Here is a 21,615-nt window from a genome sequence, read left to right as displayed (position 1 = left end):
ACAAGTTTCGAACGATCCTAGTTGTAAATCGTGTTTACTTTACAGGTACCTGTCCGTTTGTGAACGACTGAATCTTGCATTGTCGCTTCGATTAACTGAAACGCAAGTAAAAATCTGGTTTCAAAATCGTCGCACTAAATGGAAGAAGCAAAACCCCGGAATGGATGCCAACTCGCCAACCACAGCGCCCCCACCGCCATCATCGCTGGTCTCGTCAAGCACGGCAGGCGTCGCTGGACTGACGAACGCCGCCCTGGCCACCGGTGGCCTACCAGGGGGCCTTTCACCTTCGCCCCTTGGGCCACAGGGCGGTCTTCCGCTCTCACCAAGTGGAACACAATTGGCTGCAGCCGCTCTTCTTTACGGGTCCCAGTTGCCCTACTTATCAGCCGGCGGTATTGGAAGTATGGGTGGCGCTAATTGCGCGAGTCCATCGTCATCGGTTTACTTTGGCGCCCCCACTAGCGGTGCAGCAGGCTCTGGAAGTGTTGTCTCAACTACCACAGCCTTTTCACCAACCTATTTTCTTCCGCCAGCGCCGTCTTCGTCGCCTTCCACAACGGCCACTACTTGAACAGCAAGTACAATCCGGACGACGACGACGATGACATCGATTCTGAGCACCAGTGGACGAATGATCGGTCGCTAGCTGAGTAACAAAATGAACGGACGCAAAACAGAGAGCGCACCTGTATCTATGTGTCTGTATGTGTGAGAGAAATGGCCGTTTATTGTGAGAGGAGGTAGCAGCAGCAGCAGCAGCAGCAGTGCCTGCCGTTGGGATGTGAGGTCAAAAGGACAAAATATTGTTACTGCCCTGCGAGCTAATGGCTATCTCTGATTGACTTCATCAATGAATGAACAATTGAATAGCAGCCATGATGAGAACAACGATGCTCTTAAAGTAAGTTCGGTCTCGTTTGTTATCACGGTGTAGTGCATTGACGCGTCGAGGAGGAACTTCTTAAATAGGACGATTCACGCAAAAGCCAAAAATCAAATCGTTTATTTTGTTAATCTTCCGTAATTCATGAGTAAACAATTCGTGACGAAGTCGGCTCTTAAAGCCAACTAGGCTTAATCTGGAATAATGTCATACAAGACAAAGTTGTAACTATCAATGAACTAGTCGAGCACATACCCAAGGAAAACGAGCTTATACAACAACAACAAACTAAAAACACTTTTTTAACGGGGAAATAAGCCTGCGGGAGTGTCAATATTCATATATCAATTAATCTATCGTAGATTCGAGTCCGTGCAAGTAATAATGTACATACTGTTTGTTAATTGTCGAAACGGAGCATGCTAAAATAGCACTAACAAACGCGGGGAGATAAACGATGCATGTGCAAGGGACCCTTGTAGCTTTAACACAAAAAAGTTCTTGTGAATCCATTATAATAACTGCATAGTAAAACAAAATAAGTATAAAAGTCCTGAACTTCCTCTGTATCATGAAACCGAAACGTTAAGCTAATCATATGAGGTCCATGATCTGATCGTTGACCTTCTGTACTCTCTACGATGGTTGCGAGTTATTCCTTTCATTAAAACAAAATAGAACAATATTGTTATTCGAAAGCTGGCAGAATCCCAAAAAAACAACTCGGAATGTCTACCACGGACAGTTCTCCATAATCATAAGCATCTGCGTGTTATCAGACAACGGCAACAGGAGCATTGTGACAGGAAACGCTGCAATACATTATCGATGAGAACTCAGTCCCAGGTCAGAAAAATTAGCCTAGGGCATGAGGACTACTAGTTAGTACAGAGACCGAATCCGTTCTGTCCGGGAAATGATAGACCTTGTTCACTGTGTGTATCGAAGTAACAACCTCAGCCCTAAGAATTCAGTAGATATATAATTCACAGTCCTTCAACCAGAGAATGCGCTTGTACAAATGAGGGTAGGCTACCTATGAGGAAGCGAAGTGTCGAGTCCTGCGTATTACAAGTTCACCTCTTGCTCTCCTCAGTTCTTCTCTATATACACGTATTAGACAATTTTATTTGTATACTATGCTCATGGGTGCAGGTTCCACTGCACGTGTCATGTGTAGGATTTTTGTAAGCATCATATACGAATTTTTGAAAATGTATATTTACTGAAATTTATCATCGATACTAGGATCCTCGGTATTCTTGATTATATCTGCCTTCTTGTATATAATATATGGACATTGTAGTATTGTTTTAACGCGATTTAGCATGGATAAATGCAACAAACATTTTCTGCAGTGTTGAATTGATGCAACGCGTTGGAGATTAACTAAAGTAAAGTCGATCTGGGCGGGTAGGCGGTCGGTCGAGAGGCTGAGATACATTACTGAAGAAGTCAGCGTAATGTGTATATAAATATAAATACGAGACAGGAAGAATACGGATAAGGAATCACAAGCAGTGGACAAAAGAGGGTCTAAAAAGCCTCGATCTTCTGTCCAATGATCAGTATCTATATAATACATTATATAAAAACACGTTCTTGTATGTCTTAGAATGCGAACGCCATCGAATGTCTCATAAAGCAAATAAATTATACGAAACTATAGTAAAGGTACGAGGATGTGTGCTATCTCCCTGATGTTGCAAAATGACACATAATTACTAATCCAATGAAGACGGTGACAATAATAATAATAATAAACTATTTAAATACCATATAAATGAATCGTGTTTTCACTGCTGAACTGTTTTGGTGCTATAAAATGCCTTTCTTCATAGAGCCTTAAGCCTTACAACAAGATTCTTCACCACATACACTCCACGATATTGAAACATGGATCGCGCTTATTTCCATGAATTCGCTTAAAGTTCTCGTATATAAACAAGCAGACACATGTGAACTGGGTTAGACCCGACAAAACAGCGTTAAATTTGATTAATGTATAACACTGTGCTGACAATGGTCATTTGACAGAAGATAGCTAACTGTCTGGGTGATATGTGGACGAATCTCGCACATATCCATGTTTTCGGTGGCGAGCCACGTCTCGAACGGGCACCACCCCCCGAATTAGCTTCACAAGTAACAGATTGCCAGTTCAGATCAGAGGATTTAATTCAGAGGTTATTGATTGCTAAACAGGGACAGACAGGAAGGGAAGATCAAAGAATTTTTCACCAGCGTCGCTTCCACTCGTTACTCAGCCCCATTGGCATTTCTGCCTGGTCTGTCGACCGTCCGTTCACCCGCCAATTCTGCCTGCGACGACTCGTTTTACTGAGCGAGCCAGGCCCAAACCTTTTTCGATTGAGCTGTTCGACTCCTCTTGATTTTTATAATGGAATTTATATTTATTGAACCCTTATCTAATTTTTAAGCCGATTTCCCTTCCCTGACCTGCCTCCCATACAGCGGCTGCTATCTCTTGCCACTATTAGTGCTACTACTGTTTACCTTTAAAGCAAACGCTTCGAGGGCTTTTCATTTGGCCTTTCCGAAGGGCACAAGCTTTTGCTGGGGCTAAAGGGTTATGCGTCGGGTAGCTTTGGACTGCACTTCCCAACATTGCCTTTGATATTATGTGTTAGTTTTAAATTGGTGATATGCCTGGAGTGTGACGTCTTTTCGCGTTCCACTGTCTACTAGAGCATCCAGCAGGCGGAGGGGATCATTGATTGAGAAACAAGATCATGCTCTACGCGCAGACGCGTCACTCATGCGAGTCACGTTTGAGAGCAACTTAGATATTCGGGCAAAGTGTCTCTCGCTACTGAAATTATCATGGTAAGTTAAGTACGTAGCTAGGTATGCATTTGTTTTTGACATCCGTTCGAATTAGCGCGCCATACGTCGAAGGCCCCAATCCAGCTCCGCGTTTTCCAAACGTAGTGGGAAAGAGAGGAATTTTTCAGCGCTGCGGTGCTATCGACATTTGAAACTTGGCTTCTGGTGAATTTTCTCGAAGCTTCATTATTTGAAAACGGTTCCCCTGCACTCAACAGTCATCAGCCTTCTGTGAGCTAAGAGTACTTCAATAACATGGCGTCTAAAATTCAAACTTCAACATCGAAATACAACGTCCAAGAGAAGTCTTTGTTTCATACTGACTATGATACATGCACAGCTTATTCACCTAGATGGGAAGCGAGTTTTTGCGATTGTTTGTTATGCATTCACAGCTGCATGTTTCTATTTTCCTTTGCCGGCATCAGTAGCGTGACACAAGAATCCTGATACTTCTAGAAATGCCTGAGACCAATTAACATGGCTGAGAGATGAACGGTGGCTGAGTTAATAGCGCCGTCGTACGCTTAGAGTATAGCAGTTACCCTTAGCACTAATTCGTGCGTTTTTGTTTTCCCACTATACAGCGTTGTAGGAACAGTAGTTCGTTCAGCGTTACCATGACTTTCTCATCTCGTTACCTTCGTTCGGGTTACGTAAATATCAACAAAAATCTTCCATCTACAACAAACCACCGTGGCTTCGACGGCGTACGTATACTGGGAGTAGAAGCCTATAGACGTGTGAAATATTCGTTGCACTCCTGTTTTCTCCACGTTTATTATATAGTCTCACATTCAGAGATAGAGGCAATGCCATTTGGAAGATCAACGGTTGGAATTTTCATTTGCCCTTTCTCCTGGCTTCAGGTACCAGCCGTATTCTTTACCTTTTTCCTTTATCCGTCTTCCAGTCCTGTCCCCTCCGCTGTTTCTTTTCGTTGTCTTTAGTTACCGTAACAACAACGGCCGACTCATCCCCCGGCCCATCGTCTTTCGTTAGCGCCATCCAATTCCACGCACCTCGCCCTGCTTCTACCGGCTAGGGGATGGCGGCAACGACTGCTGCGGCGAGAATAGCAGAGAGCAGTAAGATTTGCAAATTCGCTTTTCCATGGTCATGTGATCCGGGTCCTTCCAACGCGTTCTCATCCCTCTGTCAAGGGTTCGCCATAGGAACGGGGAGTCGGACAAGGGCTTCACTTGACTTTTCCGGAAGCTCGAAGGGTAGCTGAGAGGTGCGGCCGCGGCAGCGGCGACACAGTAGCAGTAGCAGCGGGGGCTTATATTGAGAGAGAGCAAATAGCAGGCACGCCGAGTGCGCCGCTACCGACGGACAGCCGGACAAAGACGGCTACGAGTTTAGTATAGCTAGTATAAAGCAGGGCGATGTGTGCGTGTGTCTGTGTATTGCCCCTCGATGATATGGATGAGGGCAAAGCTTCCAACTGCTGTGGTCGGCGGCAGTGGCGGCCTGTGACTGGGGCTAGCATTCGGTTGCTGCTGCTGTTGCTGCTGCTGGTGCTGCTGCTGCCGTGGGGGCGGTAGCGTTTCGCTGCTTATATCTACTACTAGTGCTGCTGCTGCTGCTGCTGCTGCTGTTGCCAGTAGCACTGTTATTGCCGCTAGTTCCGCGACTGTTAGCGCTGCTGCCGGCCGCGACAGCGTCGAGGGTGCGGGGCCTCTTCTCTCTCCCTTCTCTCCTAATTGGTCGTTTCACGGCTGGCTGCCCGCTGATTGGTCGGCACGAACGCGTGACGTCACGCCGGGTGTCTCATCCCGAGCGAGCCTTAGACCATAGGCCTAGAACGCCCTGCAGACAACACTTCTCAACATCGCACTAGCAGACTACTACTTTTGCAGATCAGTGCGCGTTTGTGTGAGTGTCGGTTTGGCTGTATCTCTCCTGAAAGTGCAGAATGTCTATGAGAACGCCAACACTCATTCGGACACATCAGGGAAAGTGGCGAATGGGGTTACGCTGGATCAGGCTGAAGAACCATTATTACTGCTACAGCTATTACGGCCCGGACTGTTAGAATAGCAAACAACAGAGACGCGAAGAATATCTCATAGACTGCACTGATAAATAGAGAACTAATTGCATGTGGGATTCTAGCGTGAGGCCTCCTGTATGGAAGCAAATCAATGACCGAATAAACCGTTTTTTTTTTTGCTTTATTGTACACGTTAATCTTATCATCATCACGATCGTCATTATCATAATAAAGACGAAACTTTCATCTAAAGAGCGCCCATCCGCGTATTAACTATTCAGGCTGTCTTTTTTCCATTAGGGAAGTGGCGCGTAATTTAAATATGGCTGTAAATGAATTAGGGTAGTCAAAAGCGAATCCCTCAACCGCATCACGGAAAAATACTGAAAGCTTGCAGCTGTACATACGTGCGCTAGTGCTTAGTGTCTTTTTTGGTTGACCATTTTGGCTTAATAGAGATACGCACGTTCGGAGATCTAAAGGCATCTAGAACTGGTTGTAGGGGCATAGGTTTCATTATCAGCTTGTATTGGTTATATATTGAAAAATTTAAGGACGCTTCAATCACCCCCCTGAGCACGATACGTTGGTACTTTGAGTTCACGAAGAGTCTGTGGCGCAGGTTTGTACTACGAATGGTACCGGATAGGCTAATAAGCTTTGAATAAATCTCGACTTACGCCTATAGTTACAAAAAAAAAAAAACGAGTTTTTTTTTTCCCTGAATACATGTGAAGTGCGGTAATGTTCGTCCACCCATCACGAGACGCACAATTCCCTATTTTATAAGAAAATGCGATTACATCGTGTTGAGATACTGTTGTCTAGAGTTTGATGTATGCATTAAGAGCTTTGGATAGCTTTGGATTAGAGGTAGAAGTCATTTAAGAATTCGGACCTGCTCCTTTCCTCTATTCACCCGTGGTTAATCACCGGATATTCATCTGGCAAGTGGACAAGAAACCTAACAAAGCTAACAGAACCTAACCTAAAGGCATAAGCACACTTCGGCCACTTACTACCTCGAAAAAATGCGCGAAGACGGACCCAGAATGGAAGCTGGTGGTAAAGTGTATAATATCAACTCAAATGGACACCATCAATGAATCGGCTGAGCACTGCAATTATTATCGGCTTAAAAATTGGCGGGCAGTAACACATAAATGAAGTACACACGCTGCATTTCGTAAAAAAAAATGCGTATCTTGACGCCCGGATGTATCTCGGTCGTCGCACTCTGGGATACAGAGCTATTTGCTATTAACCTTTACAGGTGTAAGGAACAAAAAAGCAAGCTAGATCATTTCTACCACAGCTACTACGTAATCACTGGCCTTACTGGCCTAAACGGTGACGTCAAACGACTAAACAAGTTAAGGACCTCTGTTAGTGTTGTTGAAGTTTAGCTAAGTCGAGTTTATTTTCTCTACACAAAAAAATTGTCGTTACTTTTTTTTGTGATTTTTCAATTGGGATAAGTCATCATTCATTGATTTAGAATCTAGAATCATTATCGCTATAGAACCAGAAATAATCGCATACAAATATTAGTTTATTATTCTGATTTAGATTAAAATACAGTAGGACCTTGGTTATCGTACGTTTTTCATAAATAATACAGCCTGTGGTGGCCAGATAATATATTTTGGTAGGTTTATTTAATAACCACAGTTAGTAGAAAACAAGCAGCAGCCTCCGAATAATGTGGAGGAGCTTGTCACCCTGATCGCGCTTCTTCTTTTGAACTGAAAGGAAATACGAAGTTGATGATTGAACAGTTGAAAACGACAAGCCGATGAGTATACGTTTAATAATAATAGCGGGCACTACTAACAACATTACTTCAGAATAAATATTTCTCTCGTTGCTGGATCCTAGCTAATAAAAGCTAACAGCAACATATGCCGTCGCAGTTTACTGTCTAGCATTCGAACAATTACTGATTTGGATATAACCCTGATCAAGATCACCCACTCCTGTGAAACGTCTTATTCTAGGCCGCAAAGAATAACCCAACTCCTACTAAAACAGCCGTGTCCTTAGCTATTGGCCTTTAGTATATCATACTACATGAATTCGTATGGTCTTTTTAAAATACACAACAGCACCTCTATACTGCTGAGTTTTGGCGTCTACTGCGATAGCGCTGTTTGCTTTCATTTTGGAACGTATTTCTGCCAGCAACCCTTTTGCTATCCTGAACTGCGATCCCTTCAGTCGTGAAGGCCAAGTAGAGGGCTGCTGGACACCTCTTTTACTGTACCCATTACATGACACAGGTTTACTAATGATTAAATTATGACCGTAATTTATGCTAGACTAAGTCATTCGTTTACAGGAAACTCTCATACCGGTCTATCCGGCACGAAAAGCAAGCAAGACCGGTCTAGCACACCTGATTTTCCTAGCGTTCAGGAACACCTGACGCATATCAGACGCATCGGGGATCAAGTATTGTCTCTACTAGGCTTTTGACAGTGCAGAAGGCATACTATTCATTTACTACAACGTCTGGTTACGACTTTACCAGCGTAGGCAAGATGTAGTGGATAAAACTCACACTGACTCCCTGTTCTTATCCTTATATTCTCCGATGAGCTTGTACAAAGTGATGAAGACGTTGACCACATCCAGATGTAATGTAATAACCGCCCCTATGTAATCTTCAGGGTAAAGGAGAAACTGTCGGCCCCCTAACAACAACTGAATGTCGACGGCTATATACAAACTGAATATCAGTGCAGCTGCCCCGCCAATGAGACGGTCCTGGACTCGGAGGCTGGGCATGAAGGAAAACAGAAGCAGTTCAGCTCCCAGAAGCGCCAGAAGTGCAACGATTAGGTGCAGCCCAAAACGGGTCAAATCTAACTGCGACGACATAGCTAGTATAGCCACTGTTCCGGTCCCTAAACAAGTGATAGATACAGCGATAAGGACACTCGGTGTCTTGTACGCGCTGACGATATAGGCAAGAAGCAGAGCTTGAGTCATCGTCAGTGTTGTCAATAGGGCATAATTGACCGGAAACGACTGGCGCAGCTGCATCGAGCAGGCCAGCGTGATGGCGACGGCCACAAGGGCCACCATCGCAATGGCCGATATCCACCAATTATCCACGAGAAAATCTTGTGTGTTTGAACTCACGGTGGCTACAGTCACGACTGTTGTTGTCATCAAAAGCATACATGTCAGTAAAGACAACACCTTAATCACGAAACTGTTTCTTATTGTATGTTCACTAAATCCTTCTCCCTCTAACGCCGTGTATGAATGACTTGACGCTTCAGCCATAAGGAAGTCTCGTTTCGTGGGCGTCCTCTGTAACCGGTTTAGCTTCGTTATCTTACAATCATATTGAGAATAGGCTCAGAGTATGGCTCCATAATCGTAGAACGAATAGGACGAAAAACAGCAGTAGAGCATTTGCGTACGAAGCTCTAAACGCTATGGAGAATGCCCAAAAAAAAGTCTTGAATCAATTGCAGCAGAAATATTTGATGTCGGACTTGTGTTTCGTTGATGGGCCCATCGCTCTGAGTTGTTAATGTTCGACTTAACTGTACCGACTAACCGTACTCACATTGCTGAATAATTACATACAAACCAATGATGAGTATCTAAACTAGCTCGAATTAAACAGAAGCCAGCCGTATAGGTATGCTTTAGATAATGATAGGTTTTTTCACACGGCGACATGTCAGAGGCCGACGCCTGATGCTAGTTGTTCTGAATCTATTCTCTCTTTAGCGGAACAACACTATCCGTTCCTCCCTACCTATGACTCCCGATACATTCATTCACTCATTCACTTATGCATTGTTTCTTTAGATGTAAGGAAACAGAAATCCCTAACATATCTTTACTGGTCCACTAAGGCCCAATTGTTGGCCAGACGCTTCTTATGCATGTACAACCTATAATGTCGCATTGTCTATGAACAAGCTATCAATCAAAACTTAACGGAGATTTTTCTCTCAGGGTAGTTAACTCAAGCAAAATATTCCGATAGCAATGCTTCAACGCAACGGTGATTATATAGGTTTAAGAGATGACAGTCGAGTCGGCTTGAGTGGCTGTAATCACTATTGGCCTTACGACAAATCCTATTCACGGTAGTAATCACAATTCAGGCCAGTCCGTATAGATAAATTTCACAATAATCATTGCCTAAGTATTGTCATTGGCACGTGGGCATTTCATGCACCCCACGAGATCGTTTACCTATGAGGTCGCCAGTGTCGTCGCATCTACTGCATGTATCCTACTCTGCACTCTATAACGATGCAGTTATCGGCAAAGACACACTCAGGTCTAAGCGTTTTCAACAGCGATAGGGGACCGTATCGGTCGGTGGTGCACTACAGAATGGGGGCTATATCTCTGTGCTAGGGTGAATGTTCCAACAAGTGTTTTCGTGAGGATACTCTTCCCCTAAAACATGTTAGCGTCCTTTTTATTCTTCGTGGTTACATCAAACGCCGGCTCTTTATTCCGTCGAAAGCTGAATCATATGCGTTTCAATGCGGCAATAACCCTAAATTCGACGACAGTAGCTGTGGTAAACGAAGACGTTGGGTCTAGCCAGTGTGCACACTGGTTGGCCTGATTCTTGGAGTGTTTATCTTCTGAGCGCGTCTCATTGGCCGCGTGTGCCGATTGGAGACGTAGTTTATCTGTGGCGAGCTGACTGCGTGGTTGCATGGGCGGTCAGGCAGGCAGAGGGACGGACAATGTTCGAAAAATAGCGGTACTTGTTAAAGACTTGTTCTTTCTACAGCTGCTGTAATTGGTAGCAAACCAGCCCCCCACTATCTGCAGCGGCAGTCAGACTCCTAAAACTGTTCCGCCTTTCTCTTCCGCAGTGCGATTATCTTCTAGGCCATGTCTATTTTCTCTTGTGCTACCCTGAATCCTGTCCTTTAGGTCTATCGTCCATTTCCATGTGCTCTTGCTCGTGCACCCCCATTGCTCAATCGGCGTTCAAGTCGTATAAATTGTATCAAAATAGTTGCCGAAAGAGCAGCAAGACAAGCTGATACCGCAGGGATTATTGGATTGCATCGATTTCCATAGTAACACACCAGTAGGACGAACAGCGACGGAAGCCTATCCTATTTATCATAATATTATTATAAGTGTCCGTAGGCTAACATTAAAAAAATTGCAAAGTTGGAGATAGCTTGCATGCACAGACAAGGGTCGGTTGTTATTATTTTGTTTTTATTACCTATTTCAGCCGTTTTATTGTTGTTTCTAATCGCTGATGCAAGTGAATCCGGCGGACCTTGAAATTAGATCAATTTTGAACTAGAACGATGATATCTCATTATGTTATAGGTGCTTTTTTATTTTTTTACATATGGTTCAACGCTTTGGCGGTCTTTGGATAGTGATATACATAGCATTCGTGTTTTCCTATATTATTTTTTGATGCGAATTGACACTGCTGCCCCCTTTAGAACGTGCAAATCACCGTAATCACACGGGCTTAGATGGATACAATGAGCGGCTTGAAGCCAACCCTGGATATTCTTCTGTTCAATCCAGGAAGTAACTGAGGTACGGTGATAAGATCTAGCGTTGTCAATGTCCGTGCCAACGCTCTATGGGTATTTTAAGGAGCTTGAAATCGCGAGCTATATATTTATTGGTAAGTTTTGTCATCAGAAGAGACGGTCCTGACACTCGCGAGCACTACCACAATTTTATGTCCGAATTTACTTGAGACTACTACCGAATTCGATTTCTCTCCAGGGCGACGCCATTCTCCCGCCTAATCCCCCTCTGGCTGGTGATAGCTATTGAACCACGGCGCGGGTTTTGAATTGTTTAAAATTCCGCAAATTACACGTGGAATTGCACCACATGCATTTCCAACTAGCCTGGAGTCAATTCACGGGAGACCCATCTTTTATCCAGTTTCCGCATTTTCTGTAACACGTTCGATGTGAAATATCAGTTTTGGTCCACAGAGCTTTTAGACTTCAAAGTCTAGTTTTGGGAAATGTGTCTGGGTTACGGCGATGCGTTCCTGTCTTGCGAGTTGCGATATGTGACCGCCCTCTCGTTGGTCTTCAGCACTTCAATGACCATTTTTGAGATGTTTGCGTGATTTAGTACTATATTTTCGCTTTAGGTCTCCTGGCATAATGTCTAGACCAATTTTCACTGAGCTACCGTAGCGGTGCGGCCTTCGAGAAACACAAAACTTGGCCACTGAGCGCTGATGTCCGAAACTAAACGAAATATATACTTTTTTAGATAAACTTAATTGATTTTCACTGTGGAACTATTTAATTAACAGGTTTATCGGATTCGCTTATGACAGCTGAGCACCTAAATCATTTGATCAACATTCATTTCTAGGGACCACTGATGTTCCTAATCTTCTACAACATTTCGCTAGTCGGTTTGGCACGCAATACTTACTACAAAGGCTACGAGGCCAAAAATATGATTGTTGACCTTACGAGAGAACGTACTGCGACTGTAGATAGGGTCCTTGCTTTTCTATTGGCACCTTAGCGGGAAGCTGCGAAACAATACGCGCCCAGAATAACCTCGACGGAATACTACTTAAAATCGAATAGGATACTGATTTCCAGCTTAACTGGCATTTTGTGTTCGATTTTGTGAACGGTAGAAACAAATGGACCATATGATGTTATATGGGAGTAATAATAATTGGTACGTTTTATAGGTGATACGCAATCAAATCACGATTGCTACTTCTTAAAATTGTTATAAGGCCGTCGCGTGATAAACTACCGTCTGACCCAACCCAGCCCGCTTAAACTAATCCTATGCCCGAGCAGCTTTTCTGTGAAAGTGATCTTTGTCTAGACAAACAGCTACAGTCTCATCGCCATTTTGCGTTCCCATCTCTGAAACTGAGCTAAGAACAGAAATACCACACACGACTCAGAATTGAATTAATATATTCTAAAAATATGTTCGGCAGACTTGAAACATTGAAGAAATTGTCTATTTTATGCCGGTTATTTCCTCGTCTTATAGAACTACATCTGAATAGCGACAAGTCACCTAACGACTTTTGACAGAAGACAGAAGGCGCTAGTTCGTCTGAAACGCAACACGGCATCTTCAGCGTTGGCTGGTCTAGAAAGCCGATTGCCACAATGTCTCGAGGGTAATCGCTACCAAAGATTGGATGATTTTTCAAAGAATATACTTACGATCTCAAAAGCTCAAGATCTCAAAGCTATTCACTACTTTGCTACCGACAAGTTGGACAGGCTCAAAATTGCGACCTACGACGAGTCGTCAGGAGACCTTTTTTTGAAAATGTCCTTCTTCCAAGCGTGGAACGAGTTTATTCTTTCATAGCCAGAAAATTGCTTTGATAAGTCAGTCAATATCTGATCGTTAAAGAAAATGGTTAGTCGATAACCTCTGAATGCGTTCACACACACTGAGCTTTGTTACAACGCGGAACGTTACATAAAAGGAACCGAAGTTTTTCAACAGTACTAGTCGACGGCAATTGGGTGCCTATGTGTAAGGGTAAAGCGTGAGATGCCTCATAGGTATCGATCAGAGATAACTGTATGAAATACATTCTCCTGAATCTACTAACAGATATCTTCTAGTAGTAGAGCCTCAGCCTGCAACGGTAAGCAAACGCTACGGTAGGCCGGCGACCCGCGTAGCAGATCGCGTTCTTTTCGAGTTACTTCTGAAGACGACAGCGTCCCGCCAGTTGGGTGCCGATTGTGTGGACAATATCGTAAGACAATGCTCGTTCTCTGTTTAAGTGGATCTGTTGAATCTTAGAACATTTTCCATAGGGTCATATCGGCATAGCCGGCAGCCGTCCTTTATCCCGCACACATTTATTGAGCATAGTAAGGTCTGGCTGGTGTTTAGCCTTCACTGGCATTGACAGCTAGTAGGACAGCCCCCCAAAATAACTAGTTATTCAGTGAGTCGGATGTTCATTTACTCTAGTGCCGTTACAGTTACTATCACAAATCAATGGAACATAGTCGAGACATGGCATTTAAACCTGGTTGTATCGTCGGGAAGTATGTGTAAGGAGCACGACCGCCGCAAGAGTTTCAGGACGGTGGCGGGATACCGCGCTGGAATCTCCGATTAGAAAATGGGTTTACGATATGAGATAGCAGTAATGATGAAAAAGAATAGGGAGCGATGCCGGCGGGCGATTTTGAAGCGACGTTCTGCCGCCTGTGGCCAGCCGTCTTTCTGGTCGACTAATCACTGTCTAGAAATATCAAGTGACACACACAGTTTGAAGCTTGTAGTCTAAACTGGGTCGTTGTTACTTGTATCACTTGATTGAAAAAAAGTTGTGGAGTACCGGGCACTATTTTAAGATCCGGAGGATAAATAATGATGCCCCGAAAAGGCTAAAAAAAAAAGGAATAACAAATACCCTACTTGCCTACGTAGCAACTGCTCGTTTTGCTTGCTCATCATAGGTGGCGTTCCGAAGAGAGGACAAGCTAAGGCGCGAGCGCCGCAATAATACACACCTTATTTATGCGCAAAATTGTTTACTTACCACATTTCGTTTCCGATTTTTTCGTCTATCTAGTGGGTTGTCCCGAACGTGTTCGTGAGAGGTTCCTAACTTGACACTTCAGCCCGCTGCGTGAACTTTCCGGTCCGTTGCTAGCACCAACTAGCCCACTTTTCAAACAGGAACTATACCGTAGGTACTTTCTGAAACGTCTGAGTTCTCTGGCCCCGCATGTTCAGATGTTGAATATTAATCGAAGTCAGTAAGAGTGAACATAGGTTGTATGCGCGGGCGTTATAGCTGATCATTTATTTTGAGATCTTTCGGTATTCGCTAGTACTTTCCAAGTGCTCAGACCACTTACAATTACCTAGTGAAACAGTCTATATAAATATTTTCTCTATCATTGTGAACTTTCGTTGAGGATTCGCACATAACCTTCAAGGCCCACTGTGTGTTTAATATACTCGAGATCGCGTTATTTCCACGTTCAATGGCTGTTTGTACCACCTGTAACAACTGTAGGAAAATAGTAATAGTAATCTGTGTAGAAAATCGTAGATTCATCTAAAATGAAAAAAATACACCCAACTTAGAAATTGCTATGCGATAATATTTGACATTTCTTGAAACGCCAGAATACGATCCAACGATGTCGGCCACAGAAAACTTTAGCCCGTTGGGTTATCATTCCAAAACGTTCACATCAGATGGGCGACTGATGTTTGGTGAGCGCAAGCCTCACGCCACCGTGGCAAAACCTAAATATACATCAGGTATTTTATAGTTACTGTTCATTGAGCAACAACAACAAAAAGAAAGGGTAAACTAAACATTTACCTAATTCTGTATGTTTTCGCAAACTGAGCTGCATTAGAAGAGATATATAAAGGAGAATAAATAAATAAATCTATTTATTGACGACTTGGACATAATAATAATAATTGTGGTCACTAAATAAGGGCCAGGCATTGGCGACTACGCACTTCAAGCAGACTTCAAATCGTTGTTTGCAGATATCGCTTCCATTACTCGAGATCAGTGACGAAGTCATGTCATCACCATCGTCGTCGTTGCCGTTCAGCTAAGCATTGGTTCGGCGCCCTCGCGCATCTCTATGCGACCACCTCATTTCATCTAAATCCGTTGACGGTCAACCCTGGAGTGAGCAGTCGGTTTCCTTTCTACAATTTTCTGGGATGCTTAAACCTTCTGGAAGGAACATGACACGAAGAGAGATTTGCTGTCGTTATAAATAATGTCGTTCCTGCATTGAGCTGGGCGGAGTGGCTCTTTTACGCCGCCGCCATCGCTGCTGCTTCGATCGCGGCGACAGTACTTATCAGATGTGTAATAGCAGTGATAGGCTGTAGTCAAATGGTCATTGTTCTTAGAAGTGACACCCCAGAGTTGTGGTACCAGTTGTATGGTTCGTAAGATCTTCTCCCAGAAGATTTTGCGAGCGTCGAGCAAGAGGAAGAAAGCTACCGAATCGGCAAGATCAGAGACTGAAGCCGCCAGTCGTCATCTGTCTATTCATACACAGTCACACAGCTAACACATGCTTATGTGCATGTGTCTAAATGCCGAAGATAGGTAGGACTGGCCGCGAACGAACCTGACTTTTCTTCAGGTTCAGTCGGATCTCCCAGCTCTCTCGTCAAGATGTCGCCTCAGAGTAAAGCATAGGATGTCCGTACTCAGATCGCTTCGTGTACGGTCATCTATTCTTCCTGACGAACCGTACGTTGGAGTCAGATTTCGACAATACCTTCCCTTCGAAAAGATTAGCCCAATTATATCTGACCTTTATGCTCTTAATTTTCAGACGGATAAAAGCAACTAAAAGCTATAATTCAGCATGTACTATTTGTCGCTAGCTAGGGCTGTCGCCGGCTAGTAAAGCGCCACGTGGGTTTTGTCGTCTGCTCCAAATGCAAGACAAGTGTCATCAGCTACTTGCTTCATTTCGGATCATAGTACACAATGGAGGTGATCGATAGAAATACAATTGCAACTAGTATCGTAGTTCGCAGCTCGTTAATAAAACAAGACACGTCCTTATTTCTACCCTAGTGAAAATACGTATGAACATCGTTTCCTATGTTTTATGAAAACATATCTTCTGCCTATTCGACGCAGCTGAATCTGAAATGGTGTCTAGTTGAAGCCCTATTCCTTGGTCCTCGATTGGTTTATATTCGCATTTAAATAACAACTATTCTGAAATCGTACTTACGACGCGGACCCAGATCCAGCCAAATGGAAGTTTTTCCGACTAGCAAAACTTCCAATTGAAATTGGTTCCTATTTAGCTGGCGCGCCCTCCTTCAGCGCCCATGTTAGCTTTAGCTTTTCTCAAACCGCGTCTATAATATTAGAAACTGAAAGCTAGCATGAAGATGTGTCAGTCGCTCTTCAGAAACGCTGTTCAAAGCTCCGTACTGGTTGAGGATGTCATTGGACAAGTGGTCCTGACATGGTGGTCCGCGCATAGACTTTAGTAGGAGCTTGAGAAATACATTAACATTACAGGCTATGATAATAACAATAACAATGAGTAACCTTGTGACGGCGCCACCTTGAGCGATCGCCGAGCCGAACGTAAGCAGTCAATGTTTATATGAATGATTCGAGGGGGTTGTATGGTGATTACTCAAGGGTGAAATTCTCGGAGTCCCAGAACTTTGGAAACCCAACCCAGGTGATTGACTCGCTTCTATTAAATGATCCTTTGAAAGAGTCGGTCTCCGGACTGCACGTTCTCTTTTCCGTCCATTCAGAAGATGTTAAGAGGCTATACGATGCCTCGAGCATTACTACCAGGTGACATCGCACCAGGATTCGCTTTCGCAGAAGATCGTCACCTCGTTCCTATGAATATTGCTCAACCATTCACCGCAGTATGCAGACAAAGGCTAAAGAAACATTTCATTAATGTAAAACACTGCCTTCAGTCGGAGTTAAGTATATTACATTAAACACCCCATCAAAAAAATGCCCATAACAACATTTTTCCAATGCTGTATTCCTTACTATAGTGGTCGCTCTTGCCGTATGGCCTGGAATAATCATAGTGACCTCTCCAAAAAACAACGTCTATGTCCTCTACGCATTAGCCAATAAGAATTTCTTTAGCTTTGTTTTCGAGTGTACTTTATGAAGAGTGAAACAGGAAAGGTGACAACGTAACGTCGCTATGCGTTGGGCGAGCTAAAACAAATCCTCTGAAGTATGTTCAGTGTTTTTTAATGGGCCTCAAGCTGTGTGTAGTTCTTTGGTCCGGAAGAAGGGCCATTAATCATTTGTTTACAAATCTTGTCCTTCCTTAAGTTAGTTTCATTTTAACTTGATCTAACGTTTCTTCGGACATGGCCACAACTATCGTTTAATTACATTACAGACCACTTCATCCCTCCTGAACCATTTTCACAGTGTAAAAATGCTAGAGAAAATGTCTATACTCGGCAGTTATAAACAGTCGACTTTGTACAGCCAATAACGACGGTTGGATGGAGACCGCCGTCGAAGAGGTGGGTTAAGGGTGGGGTAAGGAGCTGCCGATCTGGCAGGTGTTGCTGCAGGGATCTGGATGTTGGCTGCGTATCGATGCGTCGTTGATATCTTGAAAACACAATCTTCGCCAGCTTGACGTATTTCTAGCTATACAAATGGGGTTGAATGGCATCGTTTTATATATCGAAAAATAACAAGACCACCTTCAGCCTAAAGTATGATACTCCTCTGTAAACGCTGTTACCACGTTCGTAAGAAGGATGAACCAAGCAATGAACTTTGTTAATAACAGCGAGGAAGACAGCGACGATTTTGTTTTATCTGTGTCCTCGCAGATTTGAAGCAAAGGGCCCCATTCAGAGCTCCTGTAGTTACATATGCTGCGTTCTGCTGGAAACTCTGGTGCCGCTTAGACCATTCAGGCTCAGGTGGATTTAGTCGTTCAGACTGGCAGTAGTCAAAGGCGAAACTATGCCCCTTCAACCCAGCGAACAGCTTTCGGATTTGCTTCTGCTAAGTACTGAGAGAAAATGCTAGATACAGGAAATTCTCATCCTTTTCTCCCATCTCCATCCTGACTTAACGTTGCAACCACAGTTTGAATTTGATAAAATTCAACATTAGAAAGTAGCCATTATACTACCATAGGTATATGTGTGCATTTGTTCCCTGCCAGCTGTAACCTTGCTTCCTGAGACGAGCCAAATTGAGACCTAACCTAACCGAACCTGTTTTGCTACTCAATACTGTTGCAATAAATAGCGCCATAACCGGTAACTGCTGGGCCGTTGGCGGATGAACGCGTAACGCTATATTATTCATATAAATAACAGATGGCACCTAGATCAAAGGTAGCCCTATACGAAGAGCGCTAGATTTATTAAAAAAGCTGGTCCACGCTAAAGCTTAAATTAAATTAAAATAATCACCAAAACCAGTCCTGTGATTGTGAAAGCCTGTCAAAATGGATTTCGCAGACGCCAGAGAATAGCATAAAGCAGCTTTCCAAATTTAAGAATCATACCAAGTGAAGGGATCCTTATCAAAAAGGGCGTGTGTCCTTTTTTTAGGTAAGTTGCACAATGTTAGACCAGCTTCATAATAATTGTCATCGTGATCTGAAAGAAGTGATTCTCGTAATGTTCGAGATACTTCATCAGCTATCAGGGTCGTTGTCACAAACAAAATGTATCTAATACATCATAACCGAGGACATCAAGCTATTGGTTGATTTGGGTATATATAGAGCTTTTGCTCAAAAATGTGTATTAGCTGGTTAGATCCTGACGCATGCAAGTCTAGCACAGCCATGTCCCGTATTGCGTGAACAGAATGCCCTGTCGGCACTGTAGAGGTTAGCTTGTGCTCGCCTCCACGAGTCGAGTGACGACCCCTTTAGACTATGGAGAACACACCATACCCTCCAGTTGAGATCGTTGAAATCAGCAACTGTTCTATTTTTCTGTACTAGGATCTAACCTATAGTTTCTGATACCCAAACATCTGACCCAAACATTTAGTTTTTGGAGGTTCTACACAGTAGTTCCTCCTAGGAAATCAACAAAATCTTGTAAAATAACGAGCTTTAGCTCGGCGTCAGAGTTTTGCAAAAAGAACTTGCACAGATTAAGTTCAAGCATGTTTATGTACGTGAATATCTCTAATAGCAATGGACCAACTTAGCAGGTGAAAGTGTTTTCAAAAAAGGCACCTTTCTTTATTACCGAAAGAAGTAAGTATCCCGTAGATTACGATTCATGAGCTCACAAGCTTACACAACGCCACCATGGCTTACACATAACTCTGACGTTACATGCGCAGAACAAAGGCCTAAACTGTTTTAATTTTATAACCTAGGTTAGGACGGTGTTAATCTCAAGTAACTTTTATAAGTTACTGGCTCCCTTCGTTCCTTGACCGATATATATCGCTCAATATTTGTACAGATGGGTGTTAAAATGTTGTTATTTCGGATTGATCTATTGTTCTTGCTGCATGGCAGTACATCATCAACTCCTAAATACTACACATACATGCTGTCGGTTGTTGGTGGCTATTCGGAACACCAAGTATCCAATTTGTCTTTATATTTTCACTCACCATGTCCCCATTAAGTTAGCCCAGCCCTGCTCAAACCGACGAACCTCCAACCCCCGGCTTTTCAGCTTCCTCTGTTCCCCCAATATACATTTGGCAAAATGATGCCTTGATGAAGGTCACCGCCGACGTGCGGAACGAATGCTTTGCTTACAGATTGCTTTAGAATGGGGTGGAGTGATCGGCAACCTGACCATCTCGGCCTGACTAATTAATTGGTAGGCCGATTAGCCAGTTTTCATACCGCTTATGGCGGTTGCCCTTTACTGACACCATCACACATTTGGTCATCATGCTGCATACATTACTTCAGGAATAAGATACTCGAGGTACCCGGGGAATGATCGCCGAGCTTCCGTGCTGCTCGTGACGAGAACTTCATTATACAACGTACGCTTATATTACCTAAATTTACTCTTTTGTAACGGCAGTTAACCACATTAGAGATATTCTGTCTTAGTTTTATTTTAATATAGCCTAGAGAGCTTACGTTGCTACGTACGCTAACCGATCAACGAGATATTGTCCTTCTAACTGTATTTCAGTTTCACCATACAAAGTACGCATACTCCTTCCTTCTAATTTTTAAACGTAAACTCTCGTACGTTTTAAATTCAAGCTTTTGAATATCGAACGCCAATATTAATAATTCGCTTTAATGTTATATTAAGTGTCGTCTTCAAGCATGATGAAGTCAGTCTCTTCATTTATATGTACCTCTCTGGGATACTCCGAGTGATCGTTGTACTTTGAATGGTATTGAATAGTGTGCAATGTGTATCTATAAAGTACGAGAGCACAAAGAATAGCCTAAGTTTTTCAATGGTGACCTTCAAAGAAGTAGCGCAGCTCAAGTTCTGCCAGTTTCTCAAACAGGCGGAGTAAATAATCTGTTTAGTACGCGTGCGTCCACAACGGACTTCAGAAAGTGATTTTAGTTATATATACAACGATGACCGGCGGCATGGGAAACACATTTAAATATGTCCTAATTAGATCGCGCTTAGCTGATTGTATTCGTTTAGGGGAACCTCGCATGGGGTAAACCAAATTCAACTAAATGCTCTTTGATACTTTGAAGAGGTTCTGTAATTATAGAGAGTGCATCAGCTAACTGAAAGCCTGTGTCAATATTAACATCGCAAGTAAATACTACCACGGCTACACGCACGGGCAGGGTAGACATAGACTTCCTGTCTGGTTACCTCTTCTCCCCTCGCTTGCCTTCCAAACCCCCGTTCCCTATTAGTCCTACTCCTCCTCCTCCTCTTCCCCTCTCCCCCACAGGAACGTTCAGTATTAGGATAGGCAAACTATACGAAGACGACTTTTAATCCATTGACCAGAACAAATGATTTACTAAGGTTAATCAAACGTGTATCGTGCGCTCATAATTACTGACCAACCTACATCGGATATTGTTGCTAGTACCGGTAAGGTCAGATACGTTCAATTGTTGAAAAGATATTCGAAAAATCGTTCTGTATTCCCTTTGCTACCCTGTACTTTGCTCTCTGCTCGATAGAAGACATTCGAGGTCGAGGGAAGCCATCTCGGACTGCTGGGGTCACTACTACGTTAAGCCCACGCGGCCGTTCTTCCGCCTCCTGCAGTTGCTGCTGCTGATATGGCAGCGGCTGTTGTGAGTGGATGGGAGGCAAGGTGCCTTCGCTTCCTTCCGCCTGCCCAGTTTGCATCGTATCCATTAGTCCGGCCCGGCCCAACCCAACCCGCTACGGCCCGCCTTTTCTGGTTACACTCTTTCTCATA

At 43.5% G+C, this 21,615-nt stretch overlaps 2 protein-coding genes and 1 long non-coding RNA gene across 3 annotated transcripts in view; 1 reads left to right on the top strand and 2 right to left on the bottom strand.

Annotated features, from left to right (window-relative positions):
* LOC111264021 (uncharacterized) overlaps positions 1-2,670 on the top strand; it is a 32,189-nt gene extending 29,519 nt beyond the window's left edge. The window contains exon 5 of the mRNA XM_022839588.2: positions 46-2,670. Within this exon, the coding sequence (XP_022695323.2) occupies positions 46-574 (529 nt within the window). The 3' untranslated portion in view covers positions 575-2,670. The remainder of the gene's footprint in view (positions 1-45) is intronic.
* Positions 2,671-7,354: 4,684 nt separating this feature from the next.
* LOC111264020 (protein lifeguard 1) lies at positions 7,355-9,091 on the bottom strand. The gene is made up of 2 exons (XM_022839587.2): positions 8,290-9,091; positions 7,355-7,474 (listed from the first exon to the last, which is right to left on the bottom strand). Exons 1-2 carry the CDS (start codon positions 9,018-9,020, stop codon positions 7,447-7,449), a joined length of 759 nt encoding a protein of 252 aa, XP_022695322.1. The 5' UTR covers positions 9,021-9,091; the 3' UTR covers positions 7,355-7,446.
* Positions 9,092-15,121: 6,030 nt separating this feature from the next.
* LOC147753004 (uncharacterized) overlaps positions 15,122-21,615 on the bottom strand; it is a 7,913-nt gene continuing 1,419 nt past the window's right edge. Inside the window, exon 2 of the long non-coding RNA XR_015312528.1 lies at positions 15,122-15,444. This is a non-coding gene — a long non-coding RNA (uncharacterized LOC147753004). The remainder of the gene's footprint in view (positions 15,445-21,615) is intronic.

This window comes from Varroa jacobsoni, unplaced genomic scaffold, assembly GCF_002532875.2.
Source record: "Varroa jacobsoni isolate VJ856 unplaced genomic scaffold, vjacob_1.0 scaffold_813, whole genome shotgun sequence".
Taxonomy (NCBI): domain Eukaryota; kingdom Metazoa; phylum Arthropoda; class Arachnida; order Mesostigmata; family Varroidae; genus Varroa; species Varroa jacobsoni.
Note: the sequence above shows the minus strand (reverse complement) of the source record. Positions and strands in the feature narration are given on the sequence as shown.

Bases quoted from the DNA above. Each gene is read 5' to 3' on its own strand.
- LOC111264020 (XM_022839587.2), bottom strand. From the start codon at position 9,020: ATGGCTGAAGCGTCAAGTCATTCATACACGGCGTTAGAGGGAGAAGGA. The intron at 7,475-8,289 runs GTGAGTTTTATC...ATTTCCTTTCAG, and splicing joins GATAAGAACAGGGAGTCAGT to TTCAAAAGAAGAAGCGCGAT.